This window comes from Mustela putorius, unplaced genomic scaffold, assembly GCF_011764305.1.
Source record: "Mustela putorius furo isolate JIRA1106 unplaced genomic scaffold, ASM1176430v1.1 tig00003834_pilon_pilon_pilon, whole genome shotgun sequence".
Classification (NCBI taxonomy): domain Eukaryota; kingdom Metazoa; phylum Chordata; class Mammalia; order Carnivora; family Mustelidae; genus Mustela; species Mustela putorius.
The window spans coordinates 121,939,195-121,953,883 of record NW_025421987.1 but is presented as its reverse complement, the minus strand read 5'-3'; the positions used below and the strand labels follow the sequence as shown (position 1 = coordinate 121,953,883).

Sequence of the window (14,689 nt, the reverse complement as noted above, 5' to 3'; positions counted from 1 at the left end):
GGGCTTGATCTCACAACCCTGAGATCATGACCTGAGTTGAAATCAAAAGTCAGTGGCTTAACCAATGAAGCCATCCAGGAGCCTCTTCTGAGTGTATATTGTTAAGCCCTTCTTGAAGCTGACTACTTAGCTCTTTCAACTCTGGCTTTAAGGGTCATGGCTCCTACTTCGTTCCTGTTACTACTGTTGGTCACATTCTCAGCTGTCACCCAGGATGCTCTTAGGTCTTAAAGGATGTCCCCTTGTGCCCCTACTTCATTCAATTAATCCAAGTAGAGCTTACAAGTGCCAAGAACTCTTCTGGGTGTACTAGGAATTTAACAACAAACAAAGCAGAGCACCCCCCCCCCCCGCCCAAATCACTGCTTGAATGAAGCATACATAAAACTATGCTAATGTATGTATACAAACAATAAACATGATAAAGCGTAACATATATAAAATGTTTTAAGAGGGTAAGTGCTGTACAGAAAAATAAGGCAGAGAAAGGGAATGGAGGGTGTTCTGTGTACACTAATTACAGTTAATGGCTACTTCGTAAGAGAGTCCAGAACAAATTCTTCTATATAAATCATATTCATCTTAGAGAGTGATGGTATGGGTACAAGTGATGGATGCCTTCAACAAATTTATAAGGTGCTTTTTTTTTTTTTTAAATTCCAGGTCCCCTCTTTCTTCATATTCTTTTCCTTTTCATTCTTGTTTCATCTTTTCTTCCCTTCTTCTTATTGTTGTTCAACTATCTTTAATGAGGCATTGGATTGGTGCAACAGAAAGAGTAGGTTTACTAACTAGGACCTAAAGCCACTTATCTCTATGAGCCTCAGTTTCCTCATCCATAAAGTGGTGATAATAAAAACATTTTGTAGTGTTGTGAGGATTAAAGATGAAGCATGTTTACAAAACATCACAGTCTCTAATTGCAGACCTCTTTAAATGGTAGCTATTATTAAAAGCACATCTGCTCTTATCCAAGTAAGTGGATCTATGTGTGCTAGACTCAAAGTAACTCTCTGGAAGTAACTCTCTGGAGCAAAAGGAGACTAGGACCCAAACCAGGAACGGCTCTTGCAGCATCCTTAATTTTCTGACAAAGGGCTTTGCTAATATCCTATTGGAGATGGATAAGACATGTGCTCTGAATCCTCTGTGACATAAAGTCTCTCTCCAAAGCACTGATGAAGCTCTTATTAGCTAGCTTTCTTATCTTTTTTTTTTTAAGATTTTATTTATTTATTTGACAGACAGATCACAAGCAGGCAGAGAGGCAGGCAGAGAGTGGAGGAAGAAGGCTCCCTGCTGAACAGAGAGCCCGATGTGGGGCTTGATCCCAGGACGACCTGAGCCTAAGGCAGAGACCCCAACCCACTGAGCCACCCAGGTGCCCCTAACTTTCTTATCTTTTTAAAAATACACACGACAGCTCGGCGAGGAGCCTGCTTCCTCCTCCTCTCTCTCTCTGCCTACTTGTGATCTCTCTGTCAAGTAAATAAATAACATCTTTAAAAAAAAAATACACAGGATAATCCTGTTATCAACAATGCCCATAATAAGCATGCTGTGCTTTTATCCCAGGTTTGCGGATAAAAAGTCAGTGAGCCCTTCTGTGACTGTCGGTGGCAGGTCCCATTATCATTCCCAGATGGAGCTGTGGATATTTGAGAGCTGCGCTCCAGGTGTGGATATGTGGGGGTGGACTCAAGAGTGCGGGAGCCGCCGTGATGCCGGGACAAAGGGACAAGCACTCGAGGATACCTCGTGAGGAGGACTCCCTGTTTCAGGGCCTCGAGCTGGGGTTCACACCTCCTGAACTGAGAGGGGGGAAAAAAAAACCTTGCAGGAGTCCTGAAGACCAGTTAGTTCCTTTGGGGTTCCTGTGAGCGTCCTTCATAAGCGTGGCGTCCTCCTACCTTCCTGCTACTCTAAAGAACGTGGTTAGGAGGTAGGTGCGTTGGTAAACCCCACCGCACTTGGAAGCTTCAGGAGAACCTTCCACCCGAAAAACGAGTTAGACGCTCTGTTTCAGTAAAGATTTTACAAAGAGGGCGGAGCCTCGTGAGGAGGTGGCCTGGGGGTGGTGCACGCGGGCCTCTGCGAGCCGCCGATTGGCTGGAACAAATGCCTGTCCCGCTTCCCTCCCTCCCCGTGTCCGGTGGCCTCGCGGCAGGACCGGCGGGCGCGCGGAGCAGGCTGGCGGTGCCAAACTGGCAGGGGGCGTGACGAGGGAGGCGGGGAGGGGGCGTGTTGGGGCGGGGCCCGGGCGCCGCGCGTCACGGTCTGCGGCCCCGCCCCCGGACCCTACGCGGGTTACTCCTCCTCCCCCGCCTAGACCTCCCGCTCGCTCAGTTCTCGCTCCACGTTCCACGCCGCGGCCTCGCTCCCCCGCGAGAGCCAGCGCTGCGGCTGCTGCGCGCACACGCTGCCCCGCGTCTGCCGCGCACGGCTCTTCCCACGCGCGCGCCTCGGTCACGGACGCACGTTCGTTTTCTCTCGCGCGCCCGGGTCTCGGCGGCGGCGGCGGCGGGCGGCGGCGGGCGGCGGGCGGACCGCGCGGGGCAGCTCGGTAGCGGCCGCCGCGGGCTGGCCGACGGGCCATGGAGGCGGATGGGGCCGGCGAGCAGATGAGACCGCTACTCACCCGGGTAACCAACAGGGTGAGGGCGCCGCGGGCGGCGGGGCTCCTCGGCGGGAGCGGGGCGGGGGGGCGCGGAACGAGGCAGACAAAGGCGGGGGCGCGGCGGGCGTCGCGGTCCGGCCACTTCGTCCCGGGCCCGGAGCCACTCCGCCGCCCCGCAGCCGCACGCCTCGCCATCCCCTTTGTGTGGGCGCCCGGGGCGCGGGTGCGAGGGGGCGGCGGCGGCGGCGGCGCCCTGGAGGCCCGAGTGGGGGCAGCCGGCAGCGCGCCGCGGGCATCCTCGAGACCCGCATCCTCGCTGTGGCTCCGGCCCCGGGGGGCCGTCTGTCTGCCCTTGACCCCACCAGCTCTTCCTTTCTCCCCTCTGCGCTCACCTCCCTTACTCCTGGGCGTTCTTCCCGGCCGGGGTCTTCGTTCCGGCTACCTTGGCGCTGGATTTCAGATTAGCCCATCGAAAACCCATCTTCTTTCTCCCTCTGAGCGCGGCTCCACCTGTTTCTAGCCTCAGGCAGTGGTGAAGAGTTGGGGTGAATCTTTTCCCTTCTTTCGCTTCTCCCTGCCGGGTCCGCGTGGTATGCTTTGTTCGGTGAGTTCTCCGGCCGCGAGGACGAGCTGCTTTCGCGGCCAAGGCTGCTTTTCGCTGCTGACTCTGCCTGGTCCGCCTCCTCCTCTTTTGGCGAGAACCAGGGGAGTATCCTCCTGCCGCAGGCCAAGTAGAAAGAGGAAAGTGTCTTGAGCCCTCTGAGCTGCTCCTTCTTTCAACAGCCTAGCAAAATCTCGTATCCCGGTGGCTTTGGCTTCAGGATTAGAGGAGGGGGTTGCGGGGGGAGGCTTTTAGAAGGCCAGCGTTCCCGTTTAGGATGCTGGACCGGCGGCCCATGCTCGAGAAACTGACTTCCTGCTTTCATGTAGAATACATGTGTCCCCACAGTTGTGATTCTCTTTTCTCTTCTCTCTTCGTAATTCCTGACTCAAAAGGGCATGGAAGTGTTATAAATTTTCCTACTTCCAATTCTTACTCTGTGACCAGCAAAGGGGGGGTGGTTGTCCTGAAAATTTTCCAGTCTTTAACAACTAACAGGAAAATTGCTTTTCGTGTGTTTTATTCAAGACTTTTCTTCCAACTCGCTCCCCCCACCCCCCGCCAATCTTTTTAAAGAATATTGTAAGGCCCTGGAGACTGGTCATTCGTTATTACTAAAGTATGTTCACTTACAAATTCTCAAAACATGGAGGAAAACGGAGTCTCCAGACAATGAAGTCATTTAGCAGTGGTTTTAGGGGAAGATCAAGTCACAAGGATGGTAATGGAATACTGGAAACTCGTTCTAAGGAATCTTCAGTGATTCTTTGTGTGACATTTTGAATAAGCTGAGTTTGGGAGGTTTCTTTCTTTCTTTTCTTATTTCTCTGTTACTGTGTATCAAACAGTGTTGTCACATTTGCAAATTTTCAATTCGGAGCAGTTAAAGAACATTCTAGTGTTCATAAAGCTAGATGGAAGCTATGTCTTCTCAAATACTGTCTACTTAGCTAGCAAAAGAAGCGTAGTAATGCCATTGCCTTCTGGATCAGTGATTCATTCATTCATTGTAATAACACTTAGAACCTATTTTGTAGTATTCAACAAGACAGAATCAGCTCTGCTGTACTAGAACTTACATTCAAATGAATGACAAAGGAATTATCAAGCACTTATAGATGGCCTGGCTGGGGAGCACTTTGGAAGGTATACCTTCTAAATCTTTGGGAAGGTAAAGACTTGGCCACAGCAAATGTATACAAATCAGTATCAGAAATCAAATATAATAAGCAGTCACAGCACACAGTCTAAAACCAGAATGGGAGAACAGGAAAACTGTTGATTAAAGTAATACAGACCACTCTAACTTAAAAACTGGGAAGAGAGGAACTCTCTTGATACATGATCAGTTTTCCCCTGGAAAAGTCATAAAAATGTAAGATTATGATATTCATCAGTCATTTCTTCTTTAACAGGCAGCTACTTGGCATAGCCAAAAAAAGTAGAATAAAATTAATATTTATAAAATGAAATCTTGGGTATGTGATTATGCAAAATTTTTGAATAAATTGGTGGTAGTTTATATTGCTCTGAAACAAGCCCATCTGTTCCATAATTTAGGCTCTGAGGTTTCTTCTGCTTCTAAAATTCTGTTCTTTTCATTGATCATGGTTTTGGGGTAGGAGAAAAGTCATTTATAAAAACGCAACTTTTGGCGCCAGGGTGGCTCAGCGGGTTAAGCCTCTGCCTTCGGCTCAGGTCATGATCCCAGGGTCCTGGGATCAAGCCCCACATCGAGCTCTCTGCTCAGCAGGGAGCCTGCTTCCTCCTCTCTCTGCCTACTCTGCCTACTTTTGGTCTCTGTCTGCCAAATAAATAAAATCTTAAAAAAAAAAAAACTAACAACGCAACTTTTGTTTGCTTCTACAGAAACTTATAGCAGGCCTCCCTTAGAAGTGAACTGTCAGTCTTATTTTCTGGTATTAAATATTCTGTTACAACAGATAACAGTTTAGAAGGTTCCCAAGTTTTGGCAAGCATTTATTCTTTTAAGCAGTACACTATTTAACATAGTTCTGTTGCCACTGAAATTTTTGGTCTGTTTCATGAATTTTGTTGTTTTACAATTTCATTTATTTTATGGGTATTAAATTATCTCCTAGGTGCCAGGCACTGGGGATATGGGCACACAAGGTAGAGTCCTAACCTCACTGAGTTTATTTTGGCATGTATAGTGAACACACTGATAGCATTTGCATTCCTGCTAATCTATTTATGAGTGCCAGTTCAAACATTTTCCTGAGTTCATTAGAAATGCTTTTAAAAAAGTAGTCATTCAGTAAATAAAACATAATAACAATATACTGTGAATTCAGTGGTGATTGACAAGTAGAAGGTTTTTCTGGTGGTTCTGTAAGCATAGTCTTTGGGATCTGTGGTTAGGTATTGATAACTCAAGAGATAATATGTACCCAGCATAGTATCAGAATTTTAGTTACCTTTTTGCCCTTAGTTGGTTTCTCTGCATCACAGTCCATGGAGTTGTAATAAAGGGAGAGACAGGAAATCTCATCTGTGCAAATGAAACTGTAGGACAATTGAGTTGGATTGAAGAATTGTTTTATTTGGTAATTGAGAGTGATAAGTATAGATTTTCTTCTAAGAGAGCTTAGGATATGAAAATTAGAATCTTTTTTTACACTAGTCTTCTGTTTCTTGAGTAGGTTAAAATCGAAAGCCAAAGTAACCTGTTGTTAGAGGAACCTGGTTTATTTTAGTGGTATGTGGTATGCTAACCAATATATTTTAAAGCCTTAGTAGTTAAACTTGTCAACATCCTGTAATGGGTTGTTTTTCATCCTCTTTCCTTCCCCTTCTTTCTTGCTATATTTTACCACAAATATGATCTTGAAGTGGATAGGATCTGCAGCTCACAAAATGGGCTATTTACATAAAAGAATACAGGTAGATGCAGAGGGTTAGTGCTATTGTCAGCGGGGCTTTTGATTTATATTATAGCTTCTTCTTGTTGACTATAGATTCGTCTGTAGTTGTCTGCTTTTTATGGATTCAGTATTTCTAATTTTGCAGTAAGCATGTATCAGTAATAAAGATCAGTGTTTATCTATGTAAGGGTGCCACAACCTGCCGAGATGCTTTTAAGCCCACTTTTGAACCAAGAGAGTTTTTGGTTCCTGTACAAAGCATGTAGTCTATAGCTTACAATGAATCTTGCCTCTGTTTTTGTTTAGTAAACTACTTCATGTATTTTGTTGAGTAATATTCATCTAATTTTATAACTTGGGAAGACATTTAGGATTATTTGTAATTTTGATGATAATAAACCATGAAGGGGTCTGCTTGGCACGATGTTAGGATAGTGTTTGTTACTGTTGCTGTTAATAGTCTTCCTGAGGGCACAGGACTTAGCAGCCTCAAGTACTGCTAGGTTTCCTAAATGAGTGATTCATCACTTCATGAACTGGACATTTTTAATGACTGTTATAAGAGGGGCCACTGTTTTTTTTTTCAGTGCTTGGTTTAGGAAGATAATGTGATTATGACATAAATATGCACTTTGATCTGGAGCTGATTTGTCAGTGCAGAATGGTTCTAGTTTGACTATAAGATTTTCATATTTACTCCAAAGAGGATATTTTTAAGTATTTTGATTTTTATTAAGCCATAGTTTGGATTTAATAAGTCTAAGGAGTTGTTTTTTGAGCAATGTCCAAGTGAAGGATAAAGCATACTCTGCCTTTTCATAATGAAATAGAAGAGACAATTTAATATTTTAAATATTCTTTCTTTTGTAGAGAATATGAGATTAGTGTCACTAGTTTTTATTTTGTTTACCTGTCAGTATAGAATTGTCCTCTTTTTCTGGAGTTCAGGACTGTACTGCTTCTTTTTTGTCAGATTGCCTGATTTGGAGAACCTGTTGAGTTATATGTCATCCCTGACTAGGAACTTGGGAATTGGATATACCTTTGAAAATGGATTCACACGTGCAGCCTGCCCATACTTTATATTATAGAATGGACTGTGGACTGATTTCTCAGAAGAGCATGAGAAAGGAAAACATGATACTTTTAATCTCTTCTTCTCATCATTTGCCATAGCATACAATTAACACTTGGTGCTTTTATGTTTGGTGTATGTACTTTTATACGCAGATTGTTTTCAGCTTGATACCATTCCTTTTTTTTTTTTTAAAGATTTTATTTATTTATTTATTTGACAGACAGAGATCATAAGTAGGCAGAGACGCAGGCAGAGCGAGAGGGGGAAGCTGAGCAAAGAGCCCCATGCATGGCTCGGTCCCAGGACCCTGGAATCATGACCTGAGCCGAAGGCAGAGGCTTTAACCCACTGAGCCACCCAGGCGCCCCCTGATACCATTCTTTATTCTGGAAAAATACTGGAAAAATAGTTACACAGACTCTTACTTAAACAATTGATGTATTCAACAAAGATAGGAATGTATGTAGCAGACTCTCTTCCCATTGAGTTCCATGGTAGTATTTGGAAAGGTTTTCATTAAGAAAAAAAGTTCACTTAAGAAACACATTTTTGAGTGGTGTCTGGGTAGTTCAGTCAGTTAAGCATCTGACTCTTGATTTCAGCTCAGGTCTTAATCTCAGGGTTAGGAGATTGAGCATCCCCATCCGGCTCCATGCTGGGTGTGGAGCCTGCTTAAGATTCTCTCTCTCCCTCTCTTTAAAAAAAAAAAAAGAAACAAAGAAGGAAACAAATTTTTTTTTAAGAGATCTTATTTATTTATTTGACAGAGAGACACAGTGAGAGAGGGAACACAAGCAAGAGGGAGAATCAGGCTTCCCTCGGAGCAGGAAGCCCAATGCAGGGTTCGATCCCAGGACCCTTGGATCATGACCTGAGCTGAAGGCAGACACTTAACAACTGAACCACCCAGGCACCCCGAAACAAATTTTTTAAAAAATATTTTATTTATTTATTTGAAAGAGAGTGTGTGCACGGAGCAGGGACAGGGGTAGGGACAGAGGGAGAAGCAGACTCCCCACTGAGCAAGGAACCCCTCTTGGGGCTCCATCTCTGTACCCTGGGATCATGATCAAAGGCAGTCACTTTAATGGACTGAGTCACCCAGGTGCCCCCAAAGAGACAAATTTTTGATAAGAATTTAGATTTCATTTCTATTAATAGTTTGGCTGCTGGGGTGTCATTGTGATTAGAAAAGCATCTTTTCTCTTTTGTAATTGTAGCACTTTTTAATTTTTGCCATGGGTAGGTAGGGTTTTGGGGGTAAGTGTCAGGAAATGGAAGGAAGAAGGGTATTATTGGACTCTGTTTATCTAAATTACAACAGATGCCCCCTTGTAGGCAGATTCAAACTAGCACAAGACTCCATGAGAGGAGCATGGTCTGGACTTGAGTCTCCACCAGCTCTCCCTGAAAGCCCTTTTGCCTTTCTGTAGGATACCAGTCCCAAATTGAATATGGTAGCCCCACATTTTTTGCTTTTTCAATTTAATACTTCTGCTCTAATCGTTTTGCTTACTGGACTGTAATCATGCTTGGGGATTCTTTGCTCTACATTTTAAATTCCCAGGATTTTTTTTTCTCCTCTGGGCATTCACATTGTCACATTCAGATCTGCAGCAGATAATGCTGTGTGATGTGAAATGTATTGCATTCTGAAAATCCTGGATGTTAAGATCATATTGTACAAAATGAATTAAAGACCCAAATGTTTTAATCCTGTAAGAGTCTAGTATATGTATTTAAAATGAGAGACCTCTGTGTAAAAATCAGACTATAACCCCTCGTGATAGTTCCCATAATTATTTAGTAGACTTGACTTTGCTTGATACCATTAATTGTTAAACATGATCCCTTTGAGTGTGCTTTGTTTGCTTTGCACCAAGGTACACTTCATGATGAATTCTCTCCTGTTTTTTCATTAGCTCTGGATTCTGTCCTAACATTTGGAGTATTAATGGTGCCACAGATAAAACAGCACTTATATTCAAAATTATTTCCAAAACAGATAAGACCATGGGGACTGTGATCCATGAATCCCCCAGAAACTGAAAAATTTTATGCTTGTATGCTTTCTTTCCAGGAGAGGATCAAATGGCTTGACATTCAGATCTCAAAGGGGTTTATAATCCAAAAAGTAGTGGAAGGAATGCTTAGCCTAAAAGTTAGCTCAGCTGGTATTCTTAGAAGTTCATAGAAGTCTTATATTTTGTTTAAATAGATGACAATAATTATTATAGCCCTGGTATTTGCTATGGTTTGTTTTGTGGAATATTTAATCTGTAGCAGGTTTTGCCAATTAAGTTTGGGAAATGTCACACACTGTACTTTTTAGAGATTCATACTGCATAATGACATATTAAAGGCTCTGAGAAATCCTATAATAAATACATTAAACTTTGGTGGGGAGAGAATATAGTCATGGATATTTCCATTTCCAGTGAAATGGAAATTTCTGGTGGTTCTTACAAAATATGAGCAGTAGGTCACTAATCTATCCTAATACAGGTCTAAGAAAGCAAAGCCTGTGATAGTGATAATTCACTTTGTTACAGTAGCAGGAGAGTTTTGAAAAATAATCACTTAAGACGCTTTGGGAACAACCTGATAAGGTTAGGTTGAATAAATTATGGAATAGCCACAGAGTGAGGTATTACAGCTATAAAAAAAGATTGAGGAAGATCTCTTTGTACTGATGTGGACAGATCTCTAGGATTAATTGATTAAAAAAGTAAAAGTGAGTGACAGAGGGCACTATACAGTGCTTTTTCTTTATGGGGATAATAAGAATGTATATTTGTATTGACTAGTATTTTTATAAATACATGGGAAAGGAAAACAGAAAACCAACAAAAAATGGTTGCCATGAAGAGTATGAGGGAACAGGACTTGAGACAGGAGTGGGAGCAAAACTTTAATATGTACCTTTCTATGTGGTTTTGGTTTTGAACTGTGCAAACACAGTATTCAATAAAATAGGATGGTTTCTTACATTACTTTATGCCATGGATTAGCATAACTAGCTATTTCATGAGTGACTTGGTATAATTTAGTATGATATCGGCTGCTTAATTTTTCACGTTAAAAAAGCACCATAAAGGGACGCCTGGGTGGCTCAGTGGGTTAAGCCTCTGCCTTTAGCTCAGGTCATGATCCTGGGGTCCTGGGATGGAGCCCCGCATGGGTATCACTGCTCAGCGGGGAGCCTGCTTCCTCCTCTCTCTCTGCCTACTTGTGACCTCTGTCTGTCAAATAAACAAATAAAATCTTAAAAAAAAAAAAAAGCACCATAAAAATGGCAAAGTTGTTAATACATGCTTATGAGTAAAGTCACATATTATATGTCTAACTCTATTACTGAATCTTCGGTCCTTTGACAGCTTTGAGTTTGCATGTTACTGATGTCCTGATCCTCTTCGCCCTTTCAACGCCTATCTCTTCGGGGATTTAGACTGTGGAGGATTAAGTAGAAGGCATGATGTGGAAAAAGAGGAAAAGTGTTGTAAATGAAGTGCCTTAGGCCTAGGAAAGAACTGCTTGGTTACATATATACTTACACTTAGAATTTTCCTTTCGATTTTTATACTTACCTTCAACTGAAGATCATAAGTGTTAAGAAAGAAATCTTCCAGACTAATTACGATTAATTGTTGAGATTACAGCGGCACAGTTGAGGGGCCACCACTGAACTGTGTTCCTTGTTTTGCTCTAGAAGGGCCCATTACCTTGAGTGTGGTGTGACTGCTTTCCCATAGAGCTGTGCAGTGTGGCAGTGCTGTGGGAAGACATCACTGTAACTATGGATTCTTCCTGTTGTATGTACTCCCTGTGAAATGTCAGTCCCTACATTTAAAACAACTAGTTAAAAATAAGACTAAGAAATGATTTCTCTTTAGTCAGTTTTTAGAAGCCAGTAATTTGGAAGAGAGAATCATCTTTTTTTCTTCTCTTGGAAGTATTTTTATATTTATATTTGAGTATAAGCCTCAGTGGTATTCTGAGACTTCCCAGCACTTCAGATGGAATAATGAAACCTCTTCGAAGGGAAGCACTGGGTAAGGAGGAGGAATGCCATGATTCTCATATTGTTGTGAATTGATAGTCTAGGATTTATCATTTTGTCCTTTGCTCTGGGGCAAGTGAAGAACAGATAACTAACTCTTTAGAGAGAGCCTGCTTTGAGGCACGTGTTTTATTAGGTATCTTTCAGTCACTTATTATCCCTGTTACAGATGTGAACTTATAAACAGATTTCCTGAAATTTCCCAGGCCATACAATTAGTAGGAGGCCAAGCTAAGATTTGAGCTTATGGTCTATGCTAAAGCACCACTTCTCCCTCTTGTTCCATTTCTCATTAGCCTTGAGTAGTCAGTGATCCTGTTTGTCACTACCATTTAACATTAATTACATTACATTACCATACCTAACATTAGGTAATTTTACATGTGTGATAATTGAAAGCTCTATTTGCCTTAGATAATGAACTGTATTTTTATATTTAAAGGTTTTTATTACTATAACTTCTGTGAATTTGTTGCTAATATTAATGGAAATTAAATATTTCAAAGAAATTTGCCTCTTTGTCTCCAGATTCAAGGAATGTAATACATTTTTCTGGATCATTATTGATTCCTCAATTTAGGTCTATTCTGGGGTTTAACACATAGAAAGCAGTCAATGACTGGTCAGGGAATGAATATTAGGATAATGTGAACTCCTAAGATTTGAAGTTAAATATGGTTAATTGTTTAATCAGTCCGTTAAGGAATCTTATAGGATTCTGGGGTGTTACTATCAAAGAAAAGACTGCTTTGCTTGATGTAACTGCCAGTAGAAGAGAATATTTTTTGCCTTGGTTCTAGGGGAAATATTGAATAAATACACTTTGGATTGATCTCAGAGTAACAATACTTAATACTTAACATTTTTTAAACTGAGATATGATTCAAACAAGTGAGTATTAAGTACATTAAAATGAAAATTTTGATTCTTAAGATACTTCACAAGTTCTAAATACATTAATACTTGTGTAATATATGATTTTTGAAAATCTACAAGTTTTAATGTATACTGTTATAAAAGGACTAATGGCAAGAAAAGAGATCCCAAATTTCAGATATGATGTCAGCTGTTATATATATTGGTTTGAAATTGTGCTATTTCTCTTAATTCGTTAGGATTATTTTTTTAATCTATTTTTATTTATTTATTTATTTTTATTTGATAGAGAGATCACAAGTAGGCAGAGTCAGGCAGAGAGGGTGAGGGAAGCAGCCTCCCCGCTGAGCAGAGAGCCCGATGCAGGGCTCAGTCCCAGGACCCTGAGATCATGACCTGAGCTGAAGGCAGAGGCTTAACCCACTTAGCCACCCTGGCGCCCCAAGGATTATTACTTACATAAAAAATAGATGTATTTTGGGCGCCTGAGTGGCTCAGTGGGTTAAGCCGCTGCCTTCGGCTCAGGTCATGATCCCAGGATCCTGGGATCGAGTCCCGCATCCGGCTCTCTGCTCAGCGGGGAGCCTGCTTCCTCCTCTCTCTCTTTCTGCCTGCCTCTCTGCCTCCTTGTGATCTCTGTCTGTCAAATAAATAAATAAAATCTTTAAGAAAAAAATAGATGTATTTTGTTCATTTGCTTTTAATTTTGTGATTTTGTGGTCTGTTGGCCCTCTTGCTTCCTGGACTCTGCCTCCCTAACTTCCCAGTCCATGCATCCTGTTTGCACAGGTGCCATAACTGGCTGGTGCACTGACTCAGTAGAGTCCTTTCAGTAATATTCTGTATTTATTTTTGTTTTGCTTGTAATTGTTCCCAGATGGCCTTATAATATGTTCAGGAGGAATTTCCTTATCCATTTTTGCACATATCATTAGCAGTATCCTTAGGAGCCTCTTTAAATCTGGGCAAATTGATCTCCCTTTTGTTAGGAATAAGGTATTCATTCAGACTAAAATTAGCCTTCATTTTGTATTTCATTTTATTGAACTGTTTTTATTATTATTTTTTATTTTTATTTTTTAACGATTTTATTTATTTATTTGACAGAGAGAAATCACAAGTAGACAGAGAGGCAGGCAGAGAGAGAGAGGGAAGCAGGCTCCCTGCTGAGCAGAGAGCCCGATTCGGGACTTGATCCCAGGACCCGGAGATCACGACCCGAGCCGAAGGCAGTGGCCCAACCCACTGAGCCACCCAGGCGCCCTTGAACTGTTTTTATTCAGTTAATAGGAAATGCACTACATAACCATGAGGCCAAAACCTTATTTTCAGGAGAAGGTAAAATTTGGACGCAGCCTAACTTTAGCCCCTGGTGCGACAAGTGTGTGCTTGGGTTTCACACAACACCGGGTTCTCATACATAATCTGCCACCAGGTGGCCTTGGGCAACTAACATCTTTGAATCTCATTTTTCTCATCTATAAAATTGAATTATAATACTTATAGGGCTTCTTCAGGATCATGGAAAAGAGTATACTGTGCATAAAATGCTGAATGTGCCTGTGGAAACATGTAATTAGTAACCAACCTGTATTCTTATGATATACCTCATATAACAGAATTCTAAAACAATTATTCTACATATTGATTGAAAAGAAACAGAAAATAAAGTCTTGACTATCCTCTGACATTGAGATATTCTGGATGGCTCTGTGGGAAGGGGTTAGGTATTGGGAAAAATTTAGTCTTCTACCTGTATTTTTCCTTTACTCTCACATGACTGCCACTCTCACCACACTTCTGACAATAGATGTGGGATGGGGTGTTTACTCTTACCAAACAATTCTGTGACACGAGCTGGGTGTTCTGCTATTTAATTCAATTCTGGCACTGTCCCCTTGGAGATATCATCTGATCCCCAGAGTTAAGTACCCTGAGTCACACAGCTGCCCCTTCAGATGCCCAAGCCCGGTCCAGGTTGTCACCTGTCCTTCTGACTGATAGCTAGGAAGTGGAGGTTCCCCTGACTCCTCCTTGAACTCGATTGATATGCTAGAGCAGCTCACAGAACTCATAAAATCAGTTTATTTACGGTTTGCCACCTTACTTTAAAAGGATATGATAAAGGACACAGATGAACATCCAGATGGATGAGATGCATAGGGCAAGGTTGTGGAGCTTCTGTCAGTCTCTTTGAGGGCCGCTCTCCCAGCACCTCCACCCACGTGCTCCAGCCACCTGGAGGCTCTCCAGGCCTTGTACTTGTGGAGACTTAGGGAGGTTTCATCGAGTTGGCATGACAGTCATTAACTCCATTTTTCCCCTCTCCCCTCTTCGGAGAGTGGGCTTAGGGCTGACTTCCAAGCTTCTAACCATGACCAGCTCCCATCTAGGAGTCACCACATTAGAATAAGAGACCTTGCTCTCATCCAGGAAGTTCCAAGGGATTTAAGAGTTCTGTGTCAGGAATCAGGGACAAAATATTTAGAAGTTTAAACCATAGTCTGATTATTTTCATATTTAACCACTCGACAAAACTTTTAAAATGTAATATATGTCTTTCCTTTTGAGA

At 42.1% G+C, this 14,689-nt stretch overlaps 1 protein-coding gene across 7 annotated transcripts in view; it reads left to right on the top strand.

The window, feature by feature from the left end:
- The first annotated feature begins 2,322 nt into the window (after nt 1-2,322).
- SLC4A7 (solute carrier family 4 member 7) overlaps nt 2,323-14,689 on the top strand; it is a 105,385-nt gene continuing 93,018 nt past the window's right edge. For 3 of the 7 annotated variants that reach the window (XM_045088991.1, XM_045088992.1, XM_045088987.1), the window contains exon 1: nt 2,324-2,654. In XM_045088991.1, the coding sequence (XP_044944926.1) occupies nt 2,595-2,654 (60 nt within the window). In that variant the 5' untranslated portion in view covers nt 2,324-2,594. Of the gene's footprint in view, nt 2,655-14,689 lie in introns of all 7 variants that reach the window. The other 4 variants (XM_045088993.1, XM_045088990.1, XM_045088989.1 and 1 more) reach the window with 3 other exon arrangements.